At 53.2% G+C, this 24,493-nt stretch overlaps 1 protein-coding gene across 2 annotated transcripts in view; it reads right to left on the bottom strand.

Annotated features, from left to right (window-relative positions):
* GRIK4 (glutamate ionotropic receptor kainate type subunit 4) overlaps positions 1–24,493 on the bottom strand; it is a 241,974-nt gene that overhangs the window by 171,567 nt on the left and 45,914 nt on the right. For both annotated transcript variants that reach the window (XM_036354352.1, XM_036354351.1), the window contains exon 2: positions 9,887–10,018. In XM_036354352.1, coding sequence (XP_036210245.1) covers positions 9,887–9,968 — 82 coding nt within the window. In that variant the 5' untranslated portion in view covers positions 9,969–10,018. The remainder of the gene's footprint in view (positions 1–9,886; positions 10,019–24,493) is intronic.

Raw genomic sequence — 24,493 nt, forward strand, 5'->3', positions numbered from 1 at the left:
GACAGGGCGAGAGAGAAGCAGAGAAGCCGGTAGGAAAGCTGTGCAGTCATCCCAGCGAGAGAGAATGCTGTCTTGGGACAGGAAGCAGCAGTGAAGTGGTCAGAAGTGGCTGAATTCTGGATACACTTGGAAGGTAGAGCTGATGAAGAGGATGGGGTTTCCCAGAGACAGGACAAGCCTGCTTCCCAGGGCTGGCGCTCAGGCCCAAATGTGAAATGGCATTACAGTTTATGACCAGAGAGCATGTCAGGCTTAGACGTCCGAGCGGAGAGGACCGCAGTGAGGATGCGTCTGGAGGTGTGGGGAGAGGGTGAGCTGGAGGTGACACTAGAGCCACAAGCTTATAAAGCCATGAGGCTGCAGGAGGTCACTGGGCACAAACCCACGGGTGAAGAGGAACCAGCAAAGGAGACTGAGAAGTGACCAGTGAGAGGCAGTGCAGGGACCAAGGTGGAGCGTGACCCGGAAGCCAAGAAAAGTGTTTCCAGCCCTGGCCGGTTTGGCTCAGTGAATAAACTGAAAGGTTCTGGGTTCGATTCTGGTCAAGGGCACATGCCAGGGCTACAGACTCAATCCCCAGTGGGGGCCATGCAAGAGGCAGCCAATCAATGATTCTCTCTCATCATTGATGTTTCTATCTCTCTCTCCCTCTCCCTTCCTCTCTGAAATCAATAAAAACATATTTCTTTAAAAAAAATAAGTGTTTCAAGAAAGAGAGTTAAAGACTATATCAACTGCTGCCAGTAAAAGGAATCTGGGGGACAGATGACTGGACTTAGCAATGTGGGCATCATCTTTGGGGGGAGGAACTCCTATGGATAAGATAACAGAGAGGAAATGGAGACAGTTTGAATAGGCAATTCTACAGATTCTCACTGTAAAGGGGAGAGAGACATAGGGGGTTAGAGCAAGAAAGGCGTGGCACCAAGGGCAGCTTTGAGATGGAAGATCATTCTGTCTTCTCTACCTCCCGGGCTTGTGGGCCCTCCACACGGGGGTAATGGTTCCAGGTGGGGTTCTTGGCTCCTAGAAAGAGGTGAACTTACAGCAGGGTTTACAAGGGAAGAGATGGAGCTTGCGGGGGAGGGAGAAGCAGCTCCAGGCAAGCAAAGGCTGAGACTGACAGAGTGCCCCTGGTGCTGCTCATAACAGACACCATTCCACAGCACTTCCTGTGGGCCCAGGTGCTCTGATTGCTTCCTGTGTAGTACTTCCTGATTTCTGCTGACACACGAGGTAGGGACGACGGTTACCCCGTGTTATCCATACAACTGAAACACGAAGAATAAGTTCTTGCCTAAGGTCATACAACTAGGAGAGTGTGGTGCTCAGAGTCAAACCCAGGAAGCACCGTCAGCACACGCTCCGGCATCAGACCCCCAGGACCTGCCCTCGTGCTCACCGCCGCACACCTGCTCCATTTCCCCTTGCTCTCCAGGCCCCACTGGCTTGGAAGACGCCTGAGTGAGCCAGGGCAGAAGGGACTGAGGGAAGAGGAGACACAGGTGGGGACTCCTCCCGGGCTGCCGCAGACGGACACTCATACCCGTTATGCTGGCACCCTCAGCAGGGAGTGAGGGGCGCTGAGGATCTGTGGCTCATGTGCACCCTGGAGCGTTTCAGAACAGCGAACCTCTCCTCTGAATGGGATGATGCTAACGCAAGTCTCAATGCCCGAGAGAGAGCCCCAGTCAAGGCTGCAGAGCCTGAGCCTCACACAGCACCACCGGCGGCCTCCCCAGCCAGGTCCGCACTGAGCCTGCACAGCTGAACCTGACTGCTATGGGCTGTCACCTCCACAACAGGCAGCGGTGTGCTCTGCTAGCTCAGCCCCCGAGCTGACTGGGCCCTGCAGCTCAGTTCAATGGGAAGAAACACACCACAAAGATATAGAAGGGCCACCAGGTAGCCTGAGGGCTGTCTGCAGCCTCCCACTGCCCGTGACTCCCACAGCCCAGGTCCAGCCCCCATAGAGCCTATATGGCACATGCTGCTCATCCAGACTAATGAGGACTACGTGTGACCACGCCTTGCCTGCAGCTGAGCTGGGCGGCTGGGAGGCGACATGCATCTCACCCACCCAGGCTCACCACGCAGGCCCTTGGCTCAGATCTGGCAGTGGCTCCCCTCACTGCCCATGCACCTCGAGTGCTTCCATTGGAGGCCACAGGGAGAAAGGGAACACCCAGACAGTCCACACCAAGAGACTAAAAAGGATGAGCAGGGCCTTGTGTCTTTATCGGGTCTCCCCAAGCAACGGGGCCCAATGGGGTCATGATGTAGATTAGGCGGATGGTGGCTCCCATGCTAAACTCTTCTTAGTGGCTGCTCATGAGCACACAGTGCTGATGGAACGCCTCCCTGTGCGAGCAGAACAGACCAGAGGCTAAAACATTCTATCAGAGAATCCCAGGATGGAAGGGGTTTTAGAGGTCACAGGACCAACCCACATTTGATGCTAAAGTCCCTGTCCATCTATCTCTGCCCAACTCCAGCTGTGGGACCTCAGTAACCATTTGTCTGGCAAACATTTTGTATATCAACCCAAAACCTCTCCAGAATGTTAATGACTGACTCCCCTCCCGGGACTCTGGACACACAGAAATGAAGACAGGTTTTTGAAACTATGACCAAATGCCACCCTGTCCGCTCTCCCCACCACGTGCCCCTCTGCCAGGCAGCCTCCCTGAACGGCAGCAGATCCGCAGACCACAGCACGTACGGAGGGGCAACATGAGAGCCCAGGGCGCTCAGGGTGCTGCAGCACAAACGCACACAGGCGGCCGCCTCCCACACGTATTGGGAAAGCAGCCTCTTCTCTGTGGCTTTTAGTGAGGAAACAACAGCCCCGTCCCTTCATCTCTGATACCCCAGCCGCTGGGACCTTTCCCAGTGTCTTCCCAAAGATCACTCAGGATATGTTTAAGAAAACAACTCTCATTGCCATTACTTGCCTGTTCTCTTTAGCTCAGCCTGGTTTTGTGAGAGCTTGAGTTTGACAAACTGGCCCTGGTAGCTTTTCGCCCTCATCCATCAATAATGTACAAGCAACAGGATATTCAGGACCCACCACCACAGCTGTCTCCTGGTTCGACTTGTCCACCCTGTGGTGGTCTGAGAGGCGTCCTTCACTCTCTTCCCTTTTTTAAAAAAAATATTTTTTATTGATTTCAGAGAGGCACTGCCGAACACTTGCTGTGTGAGGCAGTGAGCGCTCCACCCCTCGCTCACAGCATCTCATTTCATGCTCCCGAAGCTCCAAGAGGCACCTCTTGTCACCTCCATTGGAATGAGCTGGCGGGTGAAGCAGTTTGCCCCAAGCCGCACCACCTGGATGCAACCAAATCTTTAGACTTTAAAACCCATTTGTCCTTCACTTTCCTGAGCCCATGGACTTGAGGGCATTCCTCAGGGTATCATCTCCCAGAGGTGAGTGGGCTGCTCACACACCCTGGCGGCTGGATGTCCATGGATGGCGGCCTCGGCTAGAGATGCCCAAATGTGTCATCCCGGCCCCCGGCCCCGCACCTGCCCGGTGTGTTGATACCACCTTGGCGAGCAGGGCTCTGCCCCCACGAGCAAGCTCTGGACCGTAAGTCTGTGTGTGTCTGCATCCAACAGGCGGCCTTTGTGCCCTTAGGACATTATTTGTAGGTAAAATAATCAAAGAAAAGCAAGAGACTATCTTAGCAGTAATGCTCCCATCCTTACATCTGTCACCGATGAACACAGTGCTGCATGCGACTGCTGTGACCCAGGGCTCTCCCCACAGCCAGGCCGCACTTGCTGCCGCAGAGCAAAGCAGAGCAGCTTTGGAGACAAGTCCAGTGTCAGTGCCTCTGCACCGGGATGATCCCGTCAAATCTCCAACTGCACTGCCTCCCCCAAACCTGCAGGTGCCTGGCCTGGGTGAGACACCTGGCCTAGCACCTGGCAGCGAGTGGGGCCTTGCCAAGGGGGCGTGGGATGGCGACCATTGATTATTATTTAGCACCACAGCCTCGGCGCCTGATACTCAAAAAATTCTCTCCCTCTCTCTCTCTCTCTCTCTCTCTCTCTCTCTCTCTCTCTCTCTCCTGTTTCCTCCAGGATGTCTGCTTCTGTTAGCATAGGTCCGGCCAGGAGAAAGTACTTTAAAACAATGACAGCAAGCATGTTCCTGGGACCCAGGTCTCTGAAGGCCATGGACGCATCTGCCCTGACACGCACTGACTCTGTGCAATACCCCACTGCACTGGGTGCTGTGTCAGGGGGTTGCTCTCCTGTGCAGTTCAGCGACCGGAGGGAAAATGGGAAAATACCATGACTATTACAGCACAACCAGTATGTGCTGAAACCAGGAAAATGGGAGAAAGGTAGAAAAAAGAGGAATTCTCCCTGTGTAGCACGCGGTGAAATGAGGACGGGCTATTTCAGCCAGTGATGGTGGTGGTGGTCGGGGAGGAGCAGGAGGAGTTTTGAGACCAAAGATGGGAGTGGAATGAAGAACTCACAGGCACAGCAGGAGGTGGCGGCACCTCAGGGAACCCTCCAGATGATCAGAAGCAGGCTGAAAGCCTAGGTTCCCTGGACTGACAAGTACTGAGTCCTTAATATGATCAGGGCGAGGGTAATGTTTACTAACATGAGAAACAGGACGGGAGGAACCCACAAGAGACAACTGCTGCCTGCCCGCTGCAGACAGTGATGCTGCAGCCCTAGCGCTGAGGACGCAGCTGGCGGCCTGGGAGAGCGCGGTTGGAGGAGCGAGGAGACCGCTGGGTCCCGGCCGGCTGCCAGCGCTCTGGCCACCTGCCTGCTGTGTTACCTTGGCCAAATCACTGCCCTCTTTGGACCACCTTCCTCATCTGTGAAGGTAGCAGGATGGGAAACGCTGTCCTTAGAATCCACTGTCGCCCTAAAGAATGATGGTCCCTTTAGTCACGGGGCCGGCGAGATAGTGGGGTCTTCTCAGAGCATTTATTAACTTTTGCTCCCAAAGTCACCACTCAGAGGACTAAGAGGGACAAAAGCAAACTCAAAAGACATTTTGATCAATGACTGGAGAGGCTGACATGTGTGAGAGTTTGGGGAGTTGGGGGGAAGCCTCACCATCATAAATAAAACCCCTTTCTCTTACCCCAAACCTCATTCCGTGGCTGGACACTGTGCTAGAGGTCAGGGCTGCATGGCCGCCTGTGCCTCACTGCGTGAAACTGCAGTCCCAGGCAGGGCCGTGGGTCCGCCTGCCTTTCCACGAACAGCCATATTGTCCCTTGGAGGAGCTGGCTGAGGGTGGAGAGGGTGCGCTCATCATCTCAGCCTCCCAGGCCCACGCGTCACCTCGCTCTCGCAGCCATCAACTCTAAGGCTGGAGGTGGGAAGAAACCCCAGGTAAAAATAAATGAGGGAAAAGGGACCAGGTGGACAGGGAAGCCCAGATGGTCTGCAGCATCTGGAAAATCTAGATGCCAAGCAGTTTGAGCCCCTGGTGAGTCCCATCTCCCCTGAGCCAGGGATACCAGCAGGTCAATAGCTTCAGTCACCCCACTCAGGGAGACAGATAACAGAAGCCCAAGCAATGCCATTTGCCAACCACACCCAACGACAGATGGAGTTAGGGAGTAACTCTCCTCTGGGTACATCTGCACAAAACTGATGGGCATTTTATTGAGATCCTCCCCTAAGACCTCCCTAAATGCTCAGCCTATAACACCCCTAAAATGGAAAGCGCGAGCTAGATACTCCCAGGAGCACGCCTGCACCCCCCAGGACCCCCTTCTTCCCTCACAGGCACTGATCTCATAACCCTAAGGGACCCCACGAGGATTGCAACCAGGGCAGCAGTGGGCAGCAGCAGCTCGTCCCAGGCAAACCCCTTGCTCTGTCCCCAAGGCCCCCGTTTCTCTCACTTCCCCGTGAGCCAAAGCAGTGGCCTGGGCTCCCTCCCCATCCGCCTGCTCCACGTCCCGGCTGTGGTAAACACCCTCTGCAATCCGCGGCATCTGTGTATGTGAGGGTGCTCTCCCTCAATCTCTCCTTCTAGGATCCATATTGTTATAAGCCTTGTCCCATCACTTGGTGCAGCCGCTGCAGCTGCAGAAGCAAGACAAGGTGAATCCCGGCAGCCTGACCCACCCGCGCACTCTCCTCCCTTGGCTGACTGGCGCACCCACCTCTGACCCTACAATTCACACTTCTGCCCTATATAAGGGAGCCCAGCCAGCCCTGGGGCAACACCACACACTGGGTCTGCCCACTGGAGGGAAGGCGATGAAATCTCTTAAAATCACAACGTTGCTTGGTCTAGCTCCATGGGTGCAGACCTAATTAGTGTTGTGCACAAAGGCAAGAATCCACACTGAGCACCCAGGGAGCCAAGGGCCAGCTCCTTGTGATTCCATGGCCCACTTCCCCTCCTGCCTCTCCTGCTGCCCCCACCTGTCCCCTCCTGCCCCCACCTGTCCCCTCCTGCCCCCTCCTGCCCCTTCCTGTCCCCTCCTGCCCCCTCCTGCCCCCACCTGTCCCCTCCTGCCCCCTCCTGTCCCCTTCTGCCCCCTCCTGCCCCCACCTGTCCCCTCCTGCCCCCTGCTGTCCCCTGCTGTCCCCTCCTGTCCCCTCCTGCCCCCTCCTGCCCCCACCTGTCCCCTCCTGCCCCCTCCTGTCCCCTTCTGCCCCCTCCTGCCCCCACCTGTCCCCTCCTGCCCCCTGCTGTCCCCTCCTGTCCCCTCCTGCCCCTCCTGCCCCCTCCTGTCCCCTCCTGCACCCTCCTGTCCCTGCCTGTCCCCACCTGCCCCTACCTGTCCCCTCCTGTCCCCTCCTGTCCCTGCCTGTCCCCTCCTGTCCCCTCCTGCCCCCTCCTGTCCCTGCCCGTCCCCTCCTGTCCCTGCCTGTCCCCTCCTGTCCCCTCCTGCCCCCTCCTGTCCCCTCCTGTCCCTGCCCGTCCCCGCCTGCCCCCAGTCCCTGCCTGTCCCTTTCTATCCCCCTGTCCCCACCTGTCCCTTCCTGTCCCTTCTTGTCCCCCCTGTCCCCACCTGTCCCTTCCTGTCCCCTATCCCCACCTGTCCCTTCCTGTCACCACCTGTCCCCAACTGTCCCCCTGTCCCCGCCTGTCCCTTCCTGCCCCCCTGTCCCCACCTGTCCCTTCCTGTCCCCACCTGTCTCTTCCTGTCCCCGTCCCCACACGTCACCACCTGTCCCCCTGTCCCCACCTGTCCCTTCCTGTCCCCACCTGTCCCTTCCTGTCCCCACCTGTCTCTTCCTGTCCCCCTGTCCCGACATGTCACCACCTGTCCCCCTGTCCCCACATGTCTCTTCCTGTCCCCCTGTCCCGACATGTCACCACCTGTCCCCCTGTCCCCACCTGCCCCTTCCTGTTCCCCTGTCCCCACCAGTCCCTTCCTGCCCCCTGTCCCCACCTGTCCCTTCCTGTCCCCACCTGTCTCTTCCTGTCCCCCTGTCCTGACACGTCACCACCTGTCCCCCTGTCCCCACATGTCTCTTCCTGTCCCCGTCCCCACACGTCACCACCTGTCCCCCTGCCCCCACCTGTCCCTTCCTGAACTGTCCCCCTGTCCCCACGTGTCCCTTCCTGTCCCCGTCCCCACCTGTCCCTTCCTGTCCCCACGTGTTCCTTCCTGTCCCCCTGTCCCCACCTGTCCCTTCCTGTCCCCACCTGCCCCTTCCTGTCCCCACCTGTCCCTTCCTGTCCCCGCCTGTCCCCACCTGTCCCCCTGTCCCCCCGTCCCTTCCTGTCCTTGCCTGCCCCCGCCTGTCCCTTCCTATCCTCGCCTGTCCCCACCTGTCCCTTCCTGTCCCCCTGTCCCTGCCTGTCCTCACCTGTCCCTTCCTGTCCCTTGTCCCTTCCTGTCCCCTCCTGTCCCCCGTCCCCACCTGTCCCCCTGTCCCCACCTGTCCCTTCCTTTCCCCTGTCCCCACCTGTCCCTTCCTGTCCCCACCTGTCCCTTCCTGTCCCCCCATCCCTTCCTTTCCCCTGTCCCCACCTGTCCCCCTGTCCCCACCTGTCCCTTCCTGTCCTTGCCTGTCCCTGTCCCACTGCAGATCCTCACTGAGCTGGAGACACCTCCTTTCCAACCAGAGGCTCCGGGAGAGTTTGAACTCCTAGCTCCCAGATAACCAAGGAGACAGACAAAGGGGTCCTGGCAGGGCTGGTTCAGTTTTCCTTCCTTCCCTCCGTGGGCCTAGTTCTGCTCCGTGGCCTCGGCAGGAGCTGAGGCCGACGCTGCCTGGCCGGGCAGTGGGGCCTGGTGGAAATCAGCCCGAGAGGCCAGGGATGAGCCCACTAAGTCCAGAGAGTCGTGAGGAACCGGACAAGCAGTGCTCGAGTGTGGGCTGGACAGCCTGCGGGTCCCTGGAAGCCCCGTTGCTGGCGCAGCCACAAGAAAGGAGCTGTCTGCCCACTGCCTGCTCCTCCAGGACCACGGAGCCGGGGCCAGGCCCCAGCACGGCCAGCTCCACTCCATCGGCTTCCACCTCCCACGGGCGACAAATGGAAGTTGATGGTTACACTTTCTCAGCTCCTTAGAGGAGGGGGGCACCTTGCAGCAAATGCAGAGTAACTGTAGGCATCTTATAAATTACACATCGTAAGGACGTGAACCATTGTGCATTGCTGCTAAGCAAAAGTGAGTTGGGTGTTGGAGTCTCAGTGGAAATGAAGCATGCTCGCAGAGTGGCGAGCCCAGGGCGGTGGGGACACTGAGTCACGTGTCCCAGTGCTGCGTCCCACCCACTGCTGCTGTGGACCTGGGAGCAGGTGCCACCAGGTAACCTGGAGCAGCTGGAAGACCGGCAGCTTGGCCCTGGCCAGAGGCTTGCCCCGCCTACCTCGGCTTCCCACTGTTCCAGCTTCTGAGACCTCAGGGCTGTCCTGGCCCTGACTGGGGGGATTTGGGAGCTTTAAGCCAATTCCCTGGGACTCAGCGTTCTGACATCTTCCCCCTAAATCAGCCTCTAACCCTTTCGGGAGGAAGTTTAGAATCCAGGATCCTGCGCTGCTTACAGTGTTTACTCCCCACCTTCTCCAGGTGTGGATCCGCCTGGACACCCTGCCTGGTGTGTGGGTCCCTCCGGGCTCTTCCCCAGCCCCGCCCCTCGGCCCTGCTGTCGGACAGGCCTGTGTGACAACAGCCCACCTGCCTGGATGACTCTCCACTGACCTATCCACACTGACCCCTTCCCATATACACACAGATGCCCCCAACCCTTCACCCCCATTTTCCCAGGACATCAGGTCCCAACATGGTGTCTGCTGGGCTGCAATGTCCCCTGTCCCTGCGGCTGGGACTGTGTCCCCGGGACCCAGGTCAATAGTGCCTCCACCTGCAGCTGTGAGCCTCGCTCAGTTCCGGGAGGAGCCGGGGCTTTGCAGGTGGTGGAGCTGAGCCCCTTCCCGGGATGGAGTGCAGCTGAGACCTCCCACAGTGAGTGGGACAAGGAGGAGAGTGTGGGACACATCACTGACACGAGCCGGCTTCACCCCAGGACCCGGCCAGGGAAAGCAGATGCCAAGTCCAGGGCCCACCGCGCAGTCAGCCAGGGGCACCCCAAGCCTCCCTGGCCTCTGCCCAAGCACACCCCGAGGAAGCGTTCTTCCATCGACAAGATCATCTCTCTTCTCGGATCTCCCTGCACTTGGAATCCCCAGGGCCATCCCTCCTTCTCCTCAACTAACAGCTGCCCCTTTCGTGGTCACAGGCTGTCATGGAAACTTAGCAGAGTCATTATTCTCATCACAGTGGGCCCCTGCCAGCGGCTCCACCCCCACCACTCAGGCCCAGACAAACTTGAGGGGACATAGTAGAAGGTCCCCTGTGGACACTGGGGTGCTGAGAGAGAGTGTCACCTGGGCCAGCAAGCCCTGGGGTGCCGGCTGCGCAGCACTTACCAATCCTCAGGGCGTGGGGACTGCAGGCCACCGTCACAAGCCACACAGGAAGCAGCACCAGAGGTGCGGAGACTCGGGGCATCTTCTAGGAATCTTCATGGAGCCCGCTGCCGGCCTGGGCATGACATGACTCTGAAAGACAGGACCCGAGCGTGAGGCCTGCATCCCTGCCAGAGCCGCCCACTCAGCCCGGTGACCCAGACACCGCCCCACCCACCCAGCTCTGCTGCAGTGCCCACGCGGCTCTGGCCTCTGTCCTCCCTCTACAAGCTCAGGTTCGAATCCTTCCTCCCCAGCAAAGTGGGGCAGGCGGTTGCTCTGGGGCCGAATGGTTCACAGGCTCCACTTTTTTAAAAACTCCAGTTTGGGGCGGGCGGGGGGGCGGGGGGGAGGGTGCGGGGGAGACCTTCATCTGCCATGGAGGAGCCGCAGGGCTGTGCCCTTGCCGGCCGCACACGCTGCTCCCTGGGAGGCATGGGAAGGGCCGGTTCAGTCATCCTTGTGCACCAGCTGTGCCTTCATGAGGAGCCTCCTGATCCCTCAGCCAGTTCCCTCACCGGCTCAGCCACCTGTCCTGGGGTCACGGCCTCAGGCAAATAGAAGCTCCCTGCTCCCCTGGTCGCAAGGCTGAGGAGGGCCTGCTCCCATGTCAGCTCCTCCCCAGCCCAATGGGTAGAAGCACTTCCCCAGGGGTCAGCGGTTTCCACACCTGCTCCTGCCACCTGCCGAAAGCGACCCTCCCCATCCTCCTCCCAAAGCCCTCTCCTCCTGCCCAGGGCAGGGGACCTCTGATGTCAAAGCAGCACCTCCAGGGGCTGCCTCGCGGAGGGCAGCAGGGTGTGTCCCCCGCTGAATCCTTTCCAACCCTGAGGCCAGAGTCTGTGGCCACCAGCTTGGCCCCCTCGTGGGGTAAGGGCGGCTGGTGAGCACCAGGCCCTGCTACTCCTGGGTTGCCCTGGGCCAGGAAAGCAGTATTAACACAGCTCTCCTCCCACCACCCACACGGACACGCCATAGGACCGTGGGCCAAGACAGGCCAGACTTCCCTAACAGCTACAGCCAAAGACCGAACATGTTTAAAAAGGCCTCAGCTTCCCTGGGCTTCAGGAAAATGCCACTGTAAACCACAACAGGGAACCAGTTAACATGCACCAGTTGCCTCTTTAACAAAACAGGGCCAGGTGTCGCAGGAGATGGGACCCTCCTGTGGTGTCCCTGGGAGCACACAGTACACCCATCTCCTGGAGCTGCTCACCCCATGAACAGTAGCTCCTCCCACAGCCCGCACCCCAGCACCAGCAGCTCCTCCCACAGCCCACTCCCCAGCACCAGCAGCTCCTCCCACAGCCCACACCCCAGCACCAGCAGCTCCTCCCACAGCCCACACCCCAGCACCAGCAGCTCCTCCCACAGCCCACACCCCAGCACCAGCAGCTCCTCCCACAGCCCACACCCCAGCACCAGCAGTTCCTCTCAGAACCCACATGCAATGGGCACATAGGTGTGTGCCCACCCAGGACGTACAGAATTTCCACAGCGGCACCCTCAAGACCCCCAAACTGGAGACTAGCCAGAAGCCTAAGAGCAAAGTGGAGAAATGTCATGTATGGAATGGTGTGTGGAAATGAAAATGACTAATGATGAATCTCATAAACATCATACTGAGCAAAAGAAAGCAGGCACAGAAGAACATGTCCAGTGTGATCCTACTCACACAGTACAGAAGCCGCCAGACAGGAGCCTGCGCTGCCAGCAGCCACCCTTGGGGAGAGCGGTGACGGAGGGGCCTGTGGGGTGGCCTGCGGGGTGGCCTGCGGATGCCAGTGACGTCTGATTCTCACTCTTGGTGCTGGTAACACAAGTGTGTCCGCTTTGTGAAAACGCATTGAGCTAAATGCTTGTGGTAACATCACTTTCTGTGAGCTATCCTTCAGTAGAGTTGTATGAATGACGTCCTCCCCCACCACACACACACTCAGTGCCCAGCACAGCCAGCAGCTCACAGCTCCTGTGCAAACCAGTGCCTCCCCTGAGGAGCTCCTCTCCAACCCCCACCCCCATGCTGGGTATGGGCAGGGGTGTGTGCAGGGGTGTGTGCTGGAGGCGGGCCTCTCAGGTGCCATAGTGGGCCTCCTTCCCTCTGTGGCTGCTGTTTATGTGTCTGCACCTGGGATGCGTGTGGGCTTCTTAGGGACAAAAACTGTTTCCAGCTACAGTTGTACCCTCAGAGTCTACTTAACACAAAATATTTGCTCATGAAAGGAAGGCCTCAAGCAAGTGTCTGCTACAGGGAAACAGCAGAACGTCAAGGGCCAAGACAACCATGCTGTTGGCAAATCTGGTCCAGAACCTCCCTCATTCCTGGTGCTGACGCCGGGGTGTGTGCAGGGGTTTGTGCAGGGGTTTAGAGCAGGGGTGTGTGCAGGCGTGTGTGCAAGGGTGTGTGCAGGGGTGTGGGCAGGGGTGTGTGCAGGAGAGTATGGCACAAGAGAGCTGAGGGAATTGTTACATTCTCCCTCATGGGGGTAATGCCAAATGCTCATTGGCTGTCTGTCTACACACCAGTTTGTGGCTTGACAGAGGAGGGCAGGGGGCAGAGATCTTATTTTTGTGTCTTCAGGGCCAGGAGAGAGCCTGGCATGTTACAGCCTCAGGAGATATTCGGGCAGTGGGTGCGTGTATAAGCTGCTGAAGAGAGAACTGTGAAAATCTAATAGACTCTATCAAAGTAATCCTGATATGTAAAAGCCCAGGGTCCTAACGACCATCACAACCAAAGGCTGACCAACCCGGAAGTCCTTCAGTCAGCCATGGCAACCCGCACTGCCTGCCCCACTGCAGCCCGGAGGTCCAGCATTGCCTCCCCTGCTGCAGCCACGGTAACCTGTACTGACTGCCCAGCTAGAGTCACAGCAACCCACATTGACTGCCCTGCTGCAGCCACGGCAGCCCAGCACTGACTGCCCCACTGCAGCCTGGCAGCCCAGCACTGCCTGCGCCACTGCAGCCTGGCAGCCTAGCACTGCTTCCCCGCTGCAGCCTGGTGACCCAACAGCCTGGTGGTCCCAGGGGGCTGAGACCCAGAGAGAGAGAGAGGCAAGGTCTGATCCGCAGCCTAGTGGCAGCTGTTGATCAGTACTTGACTCTCTCTTCCTCTCCCTCTTTCTTTCCAGGCTTCGCCAGCAGCCAGGCCTTTCTTTCTCTACTGGCCTGGCGGGGGCGTGGGGGGCTTCTCTTCAGCCCCACCTCTCTGATCAGTTATGGATATAGGCCTGGAGATGCTGACTGGTATAGGAACCAACCAATCAGAACCAAATGTGGGTGCTGTGAAGAACCAATGGCTGCCGAGGAGGCAGAGCTTCTGACGCTGACTGGCATAGAAACCGACCAATCAGAATAAAATCTGGGTGCTGTTGGGAGCCAATGGTTGCCTAGGAGGCAGAGCCTTTGACACTAACTGGCATAGAAATCGATCAATCAGAACCAAATTGGCCAGCAGAGGAGGGCAGTTGGGGGTGAGATCAGGCCTTCAGGGGAGGGCCATTGGAGGTGAGATCAGGTTGGCGGGGAGGGCCGTTGGGTGCAAGATAAGGCCAGCAGGGGAGGGAAGTTGGGGGCAACCAGGCAGGCAGGCAGGGGAGGGCAGTTAGGGGCAATCAGGCTGGAAGGGGAGGGTAGTTAGGGGTGATCAGGCAGGCAGGCAGAGGCAGGTAGGGGTGATATGGCAGGCAGGCAGGTGAGCAGTTAGGAGACAGTGGTCCCAGATTGTGAGAGGGATGTCCGATTGGAGAGGGTGCAGGCTTGGCTGAGGCAACCCCTCCTCCGAGCACAAATTTCATGCACCGGGACTATAGTTTGTTCAGAAGAGCAAAACCAAAGGTGCCAGCAGGTTCTGTGTCTGGTGAGGGCCCGCTTTCTGGTTTACAGAAAACAATCTTTTTGTGCATCCCCACAGCAGGAAGTGGGAAAGGAAGCTCTCTGGGCCTTTCTTATGAGGGTACTAACCCAATTTGAGAAATCCACTCTTGTGACCTAATCACCTCCCAAAGGCACCACCTCCAAATAACATTATATTATGGATTAGGTTTCAACATATTAATTTTGGGGGCACACAAATATTCAGTTTATAATAGTTTATAAACTTTATAACAGTTTATAATATACTAGAGACCTGGTACACAAAAATTTGTGCACTCAGGGGGAAGGGTCCCTCAGCCCGGCCTGTGTTCTCTCAGTCTGGGACCCCTCGGGGGATGACCACCTGCTGGCTTAGGCCCACTCCCAAGGGGATTGGGCCTAAGCTGGCAATCAGACATCCCTCTGGCAGCCCCACAGCCCTCGGGGGATGCCCACTTGCCAGCAGGGAGCAGACCTAAGCTGCAGTCAGACATCCTTAGCACTGCTGAGGAGGCAGGAGAAGCTCCCACAACCACCGCTGTACTGGCAGCCATCAGCCTGGCTTGTGGCTGAACAGAGCTCCTCCATGTGGGAGCGCACTGACCACCAGAGGGCAGTTCCTGCATTGAGTGTCTTCCCCCTGGTGGTCAGTGTGTGTCATAGTGACCAGTCATTCCCAGTTCTTCTGCTGTTAGGGTCAGTTTGAATATTACCCTTTTACTATATAGGATAGATGCCTGGTGCACAGGTGGGGGCCAGCTGGTTTGCCCTGAAGGGTGTCCCGGATCAGGGTGGGGGTCCCACTGGGGTGCCTGGCCAGCCTGGGTGAGGGGCTGATGGCTGTTTGCAGCTGGTCACACCCCCTTCAGGGTGGGGGTCCCCACTGGGTTGCCTGGCCAGTCTGGGTGAGGGGCTGAGGGCTATTTTCAGGCTGGCCTGCGACTGTAGCTCCAAACCTCTCCTTTTTTTATTTTATTTTTTTATTTTATTTTTTTTATTTTGGGATTTATTTACCTTCTATAATTGAAACTCTGTTTCTGTCACTGGTGTTCCCAGCTCTGAGGGTGCGGCTGGCTGAAAGCAGGTATCTAGGGTTTGTTTAGCTTCTATAATTGAAACTTTGTTGCTTTTGGAGCTTTTGCTTTCAGAGCTTAGAGCCGGGCTGCGGCAGGCGGGGAACCTTGGCTTCCTCCATCACTGGAGCAAGCAAACCACCTACTCATTTCAGTTGCATGGCTGCCAGCCGCCATCTTTGTTGGCAGTTAATTTGCATATCTCACTGATTAGCCAATGGGAAGCATAGTGGAGGTATGGTTAATTACCCTTTTTGTCTTTTATTTGATAGGATATTTAAATCAGGAGCTTTACATTCATGTAGCATGTTGTCAAAGCCTATTTTGCATTGTTTCTAAAACTTGAGAATAGTTTTAGTATCTCAGATTCCCCCCACCCCTGAATCAACACTTGTGTTTTCATGTGTAACTGTAAATGTATCCATATAATGGGTAATTTTTGTTTTCCTTTTTTTTACATGCTGACTTTATTTTTAATTTAAATCTTTATTGTCAATAGTATTACAGATATCACTCCCTCCTCCCCCCCATTATTCCCGTCTACTGGTTCCTGCCCTACCTGAGGCCTTCACCACCCTACTGTCTGTGTCCATAGGTAATGCATATCCTATCTAATAATAGAGAAACATGGTAATTAACCGTAACTTCACTACCCTTCCCATTGGCTAACCAGCGAGATATGCAAATTAACTGCCAACCAAGATGGCGGCCGGCAGCCAGGCAGTTGAAGCGAACAGGAGGCTTGCTTGCTCCAGTGATGGAGGAAGCCAAGGTTCCCCGCCTGCCGCTGCTGGGCTCTGAGCTGCAGTCTAAGAAACAGTGTTGCAATTATAGAAGGTAAATAAACCCCAGAAACCTGCTTTCAGCTGTCAGAGCTGGAGAGAGCAGGACCGCAACAGTGTTACAATTATAGAACCCAAACAAACCCAGATACCTGCTTTCAGCAGCCGAGGTCTCAGAGCTGGAGCCGAGCCTCAGAGCTAAAGCCAGCTCTCAGCTCCAGTAACAGCCATAGAAGGTAAATAAATCTCAGAATAAAAAAAAAATAAAAAAAGGAGAGGTTGGGAGCTTCAGTCACCCGCCAGCCTGAAAACAGCCCTCAGCCCCTCACCCAGATTGGCCAGGCACCCCAGTGCGACCCCCACCCTGAAGGGGGTGTGACCAGCTGCAAACAGCCATCATCCCCTCATCCAAGCTGGCCAGGCAACCCAGTGGGGACCCCCACCCTGAAGGGGGTGTGACCAGCTGCAAACAGCCATCATCCCCTCATCCAGGCTGGCCAGGCACCCAAGTAGGACCCCCAACCTGATCCAGGACACCCTTCTGGGCAAACCAGCCAGCACCCACCCGTGCACCAGGCCTCTATCTTATACAGTAAAAGGGTGATATGCAAACTGACCCTAACAGCAGAAGAACTGGGAATGACTGGTCACTATGACACACACTGACCACCAGGGGGCAGACGCTCAATGCAGTAGCTGCCCCCTGGTGGTCAGGGTGCTCTCACATGGGAGGAGCTCTGTTCAGCCACAAGCCAGGCTGATGGCTGCCAGTACAGCGGTGGTTGTGGGAGCTTCTCCTGCCTCCTCAGCAGTGCTAAGGATGTCTGACTGCAGCTTAGGTCTGCTCCCTGCTGGCAAGTGGGCATCCCCCGAGGGCTGTGGGGCTGCCAGAGGGATGTCTGATTGCCAGCTTAGGCCCAATCCCCTTGGGAGTGGGCCTAAGCCAGCAGGTGGTCATCCCCTGAGGGGTCCCAGACTGCGAGAGGGCACAGGCTGGTCTGAGGGACCCCCTTTCCCTCCCCCCCCCCGAGTGCACAAATTTTTGTGCACCGGGCCTCTAGTCCTATATAATAAAACCCTAATATGCAAATTGACTGAACTGTGGAACAACTGGTTGCTATGATGCGCACTAACCACCAGGGCGCCGATGCTCAATGCATGGAGCACCTCTTGGTCCCACCCCGGTGGCCCACAGGCTCCTATCACAACAAGGCTGGCTGCTGGCAGGTGAGCAGGGCAGCGGGCGGGTGGGTGGGGCGAGGCGGGTGTGGTGAGAGAGGCAGAGCCTGATCTGTAGCTGCTGTGGAGGCTGTGGATTAGGCCCGGAGATAGGCCCAGAGAGAGAGGCCAGGCCTGATCAGCAACGGCTACAGGCTGCAGATCAGGCCCAGATATAAGCTGGGAGAGAGAAGAGGGGCCTCACCCACAGCTGCTGTGGAGGCTGTGGATTAGGTCTGGAAATAGACCCAGAGAGAGAGACAGCTGTTAGTGGGGCCATCTGGATTTCTCAGAAGAGCCAATGGCTGCCTAGGAGGCGGAGCTTTTGACACTGACTGGTATAGAAACCAACCAAACAGAACCAAATCTGGGTGAACTGAGAAGGCAGAACCTAAGGTGGGGGCTGAGTAGGGGTTTTAAGGGCAACAGCTGTTTGGTGTAAGGTGTAAGAAAGTGATTCAATTTTTTAATAACCGATTTGGCGGTATAGTGCATATGGCTGGTTATCAGTCCAGATATAGGGGTTATGTATTTTTGTCTGCCAAGAGCATCTCCTCCTGCTGAAAAAGCACCCCCCCCCCCCGCCATTTAAGCAATCCTATCCTATATAATCTATCTATACTAATAAAAGGGTAATATGCTAATTAAACCAGGTCAACCGGCCATCTTCCTGATGTCCAAGTTCCTTCCGGACAAAGCCATGGTGGTGGGGGTTGAGGCAGAGGCAGTTAGGGGCAAGATCAGACTGGCAGGGGGTTAGGGGAGAGATCAGGCTGGCAGGGGTTTAGGGTTGATCAGGCCAGCAGGGGAGGGCAGTTGGGGGCAATCGGGCTGGTAGGGGAGGACAGTTGGGAGTGAGATCAGGCTGGCAGGGGAGGGCAGTTGGGGGGCGAGATCAGGCCAGCAGGGGAGGACAGTTGGAAGTGACCAGGTCAGCAGGGGAGGACAGTTGGGAGCAACCAGGCCAGCAGAGGAGGACAGTTGAGGGTGACCAGGCCAGCAGGGGAGGACAGTTAGGGGCATTAGGCAGGCAGGCAGGTGAGTGGTTAGGAGCCAGTGGTCCTGGATTGTGAGAGGGATGTCTGACTGCCAGTTTAGGCCCAATTGGGATCGGACCTAAACCGGCAGTCAGACATCCCCTGAGGGGTCCCAGATTGGAGAGGGTGTGGGTGCAGGGCAGGCTGAGAACCCCCCCTCCCCCCCCCCCCCCCCCGCCGCCCCATGCACGAATTTCATGCATCTGGCCTCTAATCGTCTATAGAATCATGTATGTTAATGCCTTCCCTTTGTGCCTGCAGCATGCTGCACAATGAGTACACAGGCTGGTAAGAGCTGTCAGATCAGCCTGTGCAGATCTGATTTGATGACAGAACAGCTCAGTCCTGAAGGCCTGACAGTGTCACTCATGCCCTGAGGCCTGGCTGACCTCGGAGACTACAGGTAAGGACAGCAGGGCTGAGACAGGCCTGCTCTGGGGCCTCAGCCGTGTGACTGGGGCCCAGTGACGAGAAACAATTTGCTCCCAAGCCTCTGTGTAATGACAACCCCACCTCCCCACACACTCGATGTGTCAGGAATAACAAAGCCATCAAGTTACATGTTTGTAAGGCTCCGATGTTCGCAAAACTCGGTATCTGAGAAAAAGCTGAAGCGCTCAGATTCTTCATCAAAAACACAAATTCATTTGAAGTCAATGTTCATTTTAATGTTTAGGTGATTCTGGCTTTAGAACCTGACAGTGTAGCCTTTATTAACTGAAAGTATTTTAACTTAAAAAGGTACCTCTTCCCACAGACATTACTCCTCTCTGGTAACCTCCCCTCTCCTGCGGTTTATTACCGTCTGTCTGGCATGGCCCCTAAACTGGCTCCTGGAGCCCAGGACACTGGCACTCAGCTGTCTCCTCGAACCTCTGACATCCTCAGCTACAGGGGAGGCATCCTCTCTACCTCGGCCAGCTGCTTCTCCTCCTGCTTCTCCTTCGCAAACAATCCACCAGTTCCCCAAGCCAGAAAGTTGAAAGTGACCCTAGATTTCTCCTCCCTCCACCCATCTTATCAGTCACAGGTCCTGGTAGCCCTGCCTGGCATTGCCACGGACGCTCTCCAACCCAGACATTTGTCAGCAATCACCCAGACCTCAGCAAAGGTCTCTCTCCCTCTGCTTTTCCCTTCCCGGAGCTCACCTCACAGTAGCCATGGTTCTCAACAAAAGGTCAGCTTGAAAATGACACACCCGTCCCGAAGTGGCAGAGGCTCTCCATTGCATCGGGGACCAAGGGCAGCCTCCTCACTCCCTTCCAGGGCCTGGCCCCCGACCTCCTGTCCCCACCACCCATCCCCTGCACCGGACACACCAGCAGAACACGCCAGCTTCCTCTGAAGCTACCTCAGAATGTGCAAGGAACACATTCTCATCCTGCTGTGGACGAAAGGGGCCACGTGCTAACCTGACCAGCTCAGCGGAGGCCTGCATGGCTGTCTTGCAAACTCAAAGACCTAAAAAGTAACCAGAAAAGGTGGACTGGAATGAAAACTTTAACTAAAAGCAGTTATGGTGGGTAGTCAGGTCCTAGGCCAGTATCTTCCCTGACAAAGGTCACTCTTTACCTTATCTGAGCCTATTGTCTTTTAGCATCTCAGATAACCTCCCTGTGAAATGTCAGGGTAACCTGTAACTTCCCTTTTCAGGACCCCTCAGGGCACAACCAAATGCGCCTGGGTGCCAGGACAGAGACCATAAGTTCCTTCATGGTTATTGGTATCATGTTAATTGTTGACCTAACTATCCTGCACCCACCTAAGTAAAAGAACTGTGTGTCTATCACTTACTTTTTATCCAATCCCAAAGGTTTCCCTGCTTTGATCTCTCCCGCCTCCCTAATCTATCACCAATGGATTTCCTGTCACCCACCTACCTCTCCTCCTTTGACTGTAATGTGTAAAACAAGGTGAGAAACTGCCATTCTCCTGAGCATCATCCCAACCTGTTGAGATTCTGCTTCCTGGCATTTGTAGACAGTTTGGCAAATAAACTCACAGAAATTCCTCACAGGTTTGAATGTTTCTTACATTAACATCTTTGTGTTTGTCCGTGTGTTTTATGTATGAAATGGTATTTTTATGCATATGGGTGATATTACTAAATTTAAAAAATAATTTAAAAGAAGCTCTGTTTAAATGGCTTACAGGATAATTAAGTGCTTATATAAATTAAGAAATAAAACCCATAACCAGAATTGAACCTCCCTTCCACTCTCTCTACGAATCAAAGGAAAAATATACTCAGGTGAAGATTAATAACAACAACAAAAAGAAATATAACAAACTAAACCAAATGTTTTTCAGGTTTGGGGAAAATATTTAGTTTGTTGATTTAATTAAAACAGACATGTCTTTAAAGATATCATTATTAAGTATAATACTTTCATTTTACCTGGGCTTACAAAACTATGTTCATGCTATCTGTATTGCAAAATTTGTCACCAGGAAAAACAGTGTGGGATACTAATAATTGAATTCAATGTCTCATAGAGTTTTCACGGGTAATCCAAGCTTAATCATTAAGAACTAAAAAACAGATGTAAGCAAATAAAAAGATTTCGGGTAAAATTTTTTAACAATTATATGTTATAGTATATATACTTTAAAATAGTTTCCCAAAATCTTTTGGTATCTTGAATCATTAATGTTTTGCCAACATGAGTTAAATGATGAGTTAAGTTAAATTATTGAATATCTAGACAATTTCCAAATAAGATAAAGTACTGAAACATTAATTCTTAAATAAGTCTATCTACTTTTAGCTTCTTATTATAGAGAAACTAAAAGATGAATTTGAATCTGTTAATCAAATATTTTGCTCTTTGTTGAAGCATGTTTCTAAAAATTATAAAATACATTTTCCAGTAAAAAAGCCTATATTTCTAGAGGTTATGAAATATACATGGGTTTGTCAACCTACAGAATGCTGATATGACTACTCATAATTACTTACTTTTAAATTTTCATTAGAAATTAAGATGTCTAAGGTTTAATAATTCTAGTTACTATGGAAGGAATTAATATCTGTTTTTGGTAAAAGATGTTATAAGGTTAGAAAATGCATTTTAAGAAAATTAAAGATTTTAAGATGTTGGTTATTTATAAATGCTTAAGAGAACAAGAGACAAATTAAATCAAACAAGGAAAGATGTAGAAGGTTTATGAAAAGGAATTGAGAAAAAAGTTTATGTGTGGTCAAGCTGAATATGTGGAATAAATTTAATTAAGTGAATTTAAATATCAAAAGTAAAGTGATATAAAATTAAAAATGGTTTTCTCCCTTTAATTAAAAAGCACAAAGTTTTCTTGGACTACTGGTCTGCTCCTGCAAATGATAGAAATAGAATGTTGGGGACCAGCTATGATTGTAAGAAATACTCATCATGCTGTGCTAACCATGACTGTGTTGTTCTGATTAAAGAAGGCACGCTCTGACCTGGTGGGAGTAGCCCATGGCCCTGGGAGCTCACCTGGAGATGCCGCCCCTCCTCCCCATCGGGAGCTGCCTATCATCACGGAAAGATGAGCAACCTGCTGCAGACCCCAGAGCCGCCAGCCCTTTGAAGACCCCAGCCCTTTGCATACCCGCAGGCCAGGCCTTTGCAAATCTCCAGCCCCCATTACCTGCAAGCTGCCATCTGGCACTCCCTTTGCCTACTTCCCCATGTAATCTTGTCCTTTCACCCGATATAAGCAGCCGGCTTATTGGGGGGGAGAGAGGGGTGCAGAGCAGATTTTGTGGACCACCTGCTGCTTCCCCCAGACTGCCAGCAGGATTGGAATAAACGCTCATATGATTCAACCCTGTCCCTGCTGAATTGGCTCAAGCAGTGACAGGCAGCACGGACCCATTGATTGTCTGTTTACACAATGTCTAAACCTTTTGATATATTTTGGCAAACATCCCAAAATTTTAACTTTAAATAGTCTTTTTCTTAACCTGGAAATCAATTTGAGGTTTCTCAGAGGGACCCTAGAATAGAGTGGTGCGGGGGGAGGGTGGACCTGCCCTCTCTCCTTACAAAAGATACACATTAAACTAATCAGGCTGATCTGGTGTGTGAAGTGCAGAAGAATTGTCAAATGAGTAATTATGAGCTTCTAGAGCAGGGGTGGGCAAACTTTTTGACTCGAGGGCCACAATGGGTTCTTAAACTGGACCGGGAGGGCCGGAACAAAAGCATGGATGGAGTGTTTGTGTGAACTAATATAAATTCAAAGTAAACATCATTACATAAAAGGGTATGGTCTTTTTTTTTTTTTTTAGTTTTATTCATTTCAAACGGGCCGGATCCCCCGCAGGCCGTAGTTTGCCCACGGCTGTTCTAGAGCATATTGTATGGGTGAATATCATTAATATAACAATTCCCAAAAGAGAGTCATCGTTTTACTCTGATGCTTCTACAAATATGTTTCATCTTCACAGATATTCATGGAGAGAATTCTGACACCTGCTCTAAACAGCGATTTTAAGAATTTTTAAAACATGCAATACCTGACCATTTAGTCAGGGGCACTGACCTCTTTTCCCTTAGGTTGTCACATAAAAAATGACAACCACCAACAGAATAATAGCCCTCCAGTGTGAATGAATAAAAATTATACCTATTTTTGTAGTTAGATAGGCAAACTATATATTTTTGGTGTGTCAAAGAATTTTTGTAATGTGTTTATGTATGGCATGAGATGAAAAAGATTGAAATTGCTACTCTAAATATAGGTTTTTGATACTTTCAGATCAGACAACTAAACTGGGCAAAAATTTATAAAATTAATGAAAAGCTGATGGCTTGATAAAATAACAAAAGATCAAGATCAATTAGAATTAACTACATAAGACTGAATGAACTGATGAAGATGATTATAATTTTATGACTTTTGTTTCAAATATTGCTGATTTTTTAAGATGATTTGTTTTCCAGATATAAGAAACTTGTTTCTCTTAAACTACCTATGACTTAGAGCAATTGGGTAAATTTTACCTTTGTGAGCAGAACAGAAACTTTTATCTTTTTCTTCCTACATGGACCCTTCAGAATGTGGAAATCTTAGTATTCTTATTTTTCATGGCAATATAGTTATTTGCATATCTTCAATAAGAATCAGTTCTCTGTGTACAGGACACTATTGGAAACTGAGTGCATTTCCAGGGTTTTGACTGGAATGCCATGTGAGGAAAACATGCCTGGACTCAGAATTGACCAGACAGCTTCAAGGACCCAGACGGACAGGGGAAGCTGATAAAAGCCTTCCTGGGAAAATGAGCCGACCCTTCCTTGCAGGGCTCCTGGCAGCATCAGCAGGTGAGTAAGGAAGGTCGCTTCTGGCAAGTGCAGGAGCCTCCAGACATTGGGGAACCTTGAGAAAAGAGAAATTAACCCAAATCTAAAGGTGCTGCAGGCAAACAGAAGGGACAAGTGTATTTGCATTTGAGACCTCTCGGGAGGTCGGGCTGACCAGACAGGAAACACGGTGGACATCCAGGCTTCCAGCCTGAGCATCACTGTGGACGGAGGTGTCACTTCCTGAGACAGAGACCACCAGAGGAGAGATGGGGATGAGGTTGCAGAGGAAGGAAAAGGCAGGAGAAAAGAGACAGTAGCTCAGAGGGGCCAAAAGCACTGTGGGCGTATGTCTATCAAAATGAGGAAAATAAACAGCTGGCCGTTGTCATTCTTCCAACCAAAGCTCAGATGGTTTTGGAAGGTGAGCTCCAAGTTCACCTCTTCACCTCTGTCCCCGATGCTTCTGACTGGGCTGCCTTTGGGCAGGTGTGTTCACAGGCTGTGATTTCTGCCCCAGGGGCTCACTGCATGTTGATGGTGTTAAGAAAGGCACAGAAAGTTTCTTCTAATTCCTGCTTATCACGCTACTTTAGAAGACACAGTTGAGGGGCAGCAAGTGTGGTGATGAAGAGCACATATTCTCTGCACAAATTCCAGCTCCCGGACCAAAGAGCTTATTTGGAAAATGGGGCTAAAAATGAATGCCTCTTTTTTTAATTCATCATTTTATTTTGTTCAATAGCTTCCACATATGAGTGAGATCAGGTGATACTTGTCTTTCTCTGACTGGCTTATTTCACTTAGCATAATACTCTCTGGATCTGTCTATGCTGCTCCAAAGGGTAAGAGATCTTTCTTTTTTACAGCAGTATAGTATTCCATGGTGTAAACATACCACAGATTTTTTATCTACTCATCTGCTGGTGGGCACTTGGGCTGTTTCCAGATCTTAGCTATTGTAAATTGTGTTGCTATGAACATAGGGGGTGAACATATTCTTTCTGATTGGTGTTTCCAGATTCTTAGGATATGCTATATAAATATGCAAACTGACCCAACAGCAGAATGGCCACTATGATGTTCACTGACCACCAGGGTGCAGGTGCTCAACGCAGGTGCTGCCCCCTGGAGGTCAGTGCGCTCCCACAGGGGGAGCTCCGCTCAGCCAGAAGCCGGGCTCACGGCTGGGGAGCGCAGCAGCCGTGGCAGGAGCTTCTCCCACCTCCGTGGAAGTCAGACATCCCCCAAGGGCTCCTGGACTGCAAGAGGGTGCAGGCCAGGCTGAGAGACTCCACCCACCCCTCTGAGT

Source organism: Myotis myotis, unplaced genomic scaffold, assembly GCF_014108235.1.
Source record: "Myotis myotis isolate mMyoMyo1 unplaced genomic scaffold, mMyoMyo1.p scaffold_m19_p_20, whole genome shotgun sequence".
Classification (NCBI taxonomy): Eukaryota; Metazoa; Chordata; class Mammalia; order Chiroptera; family Vespertilionidae; genus Myotis; species Myotis myotis.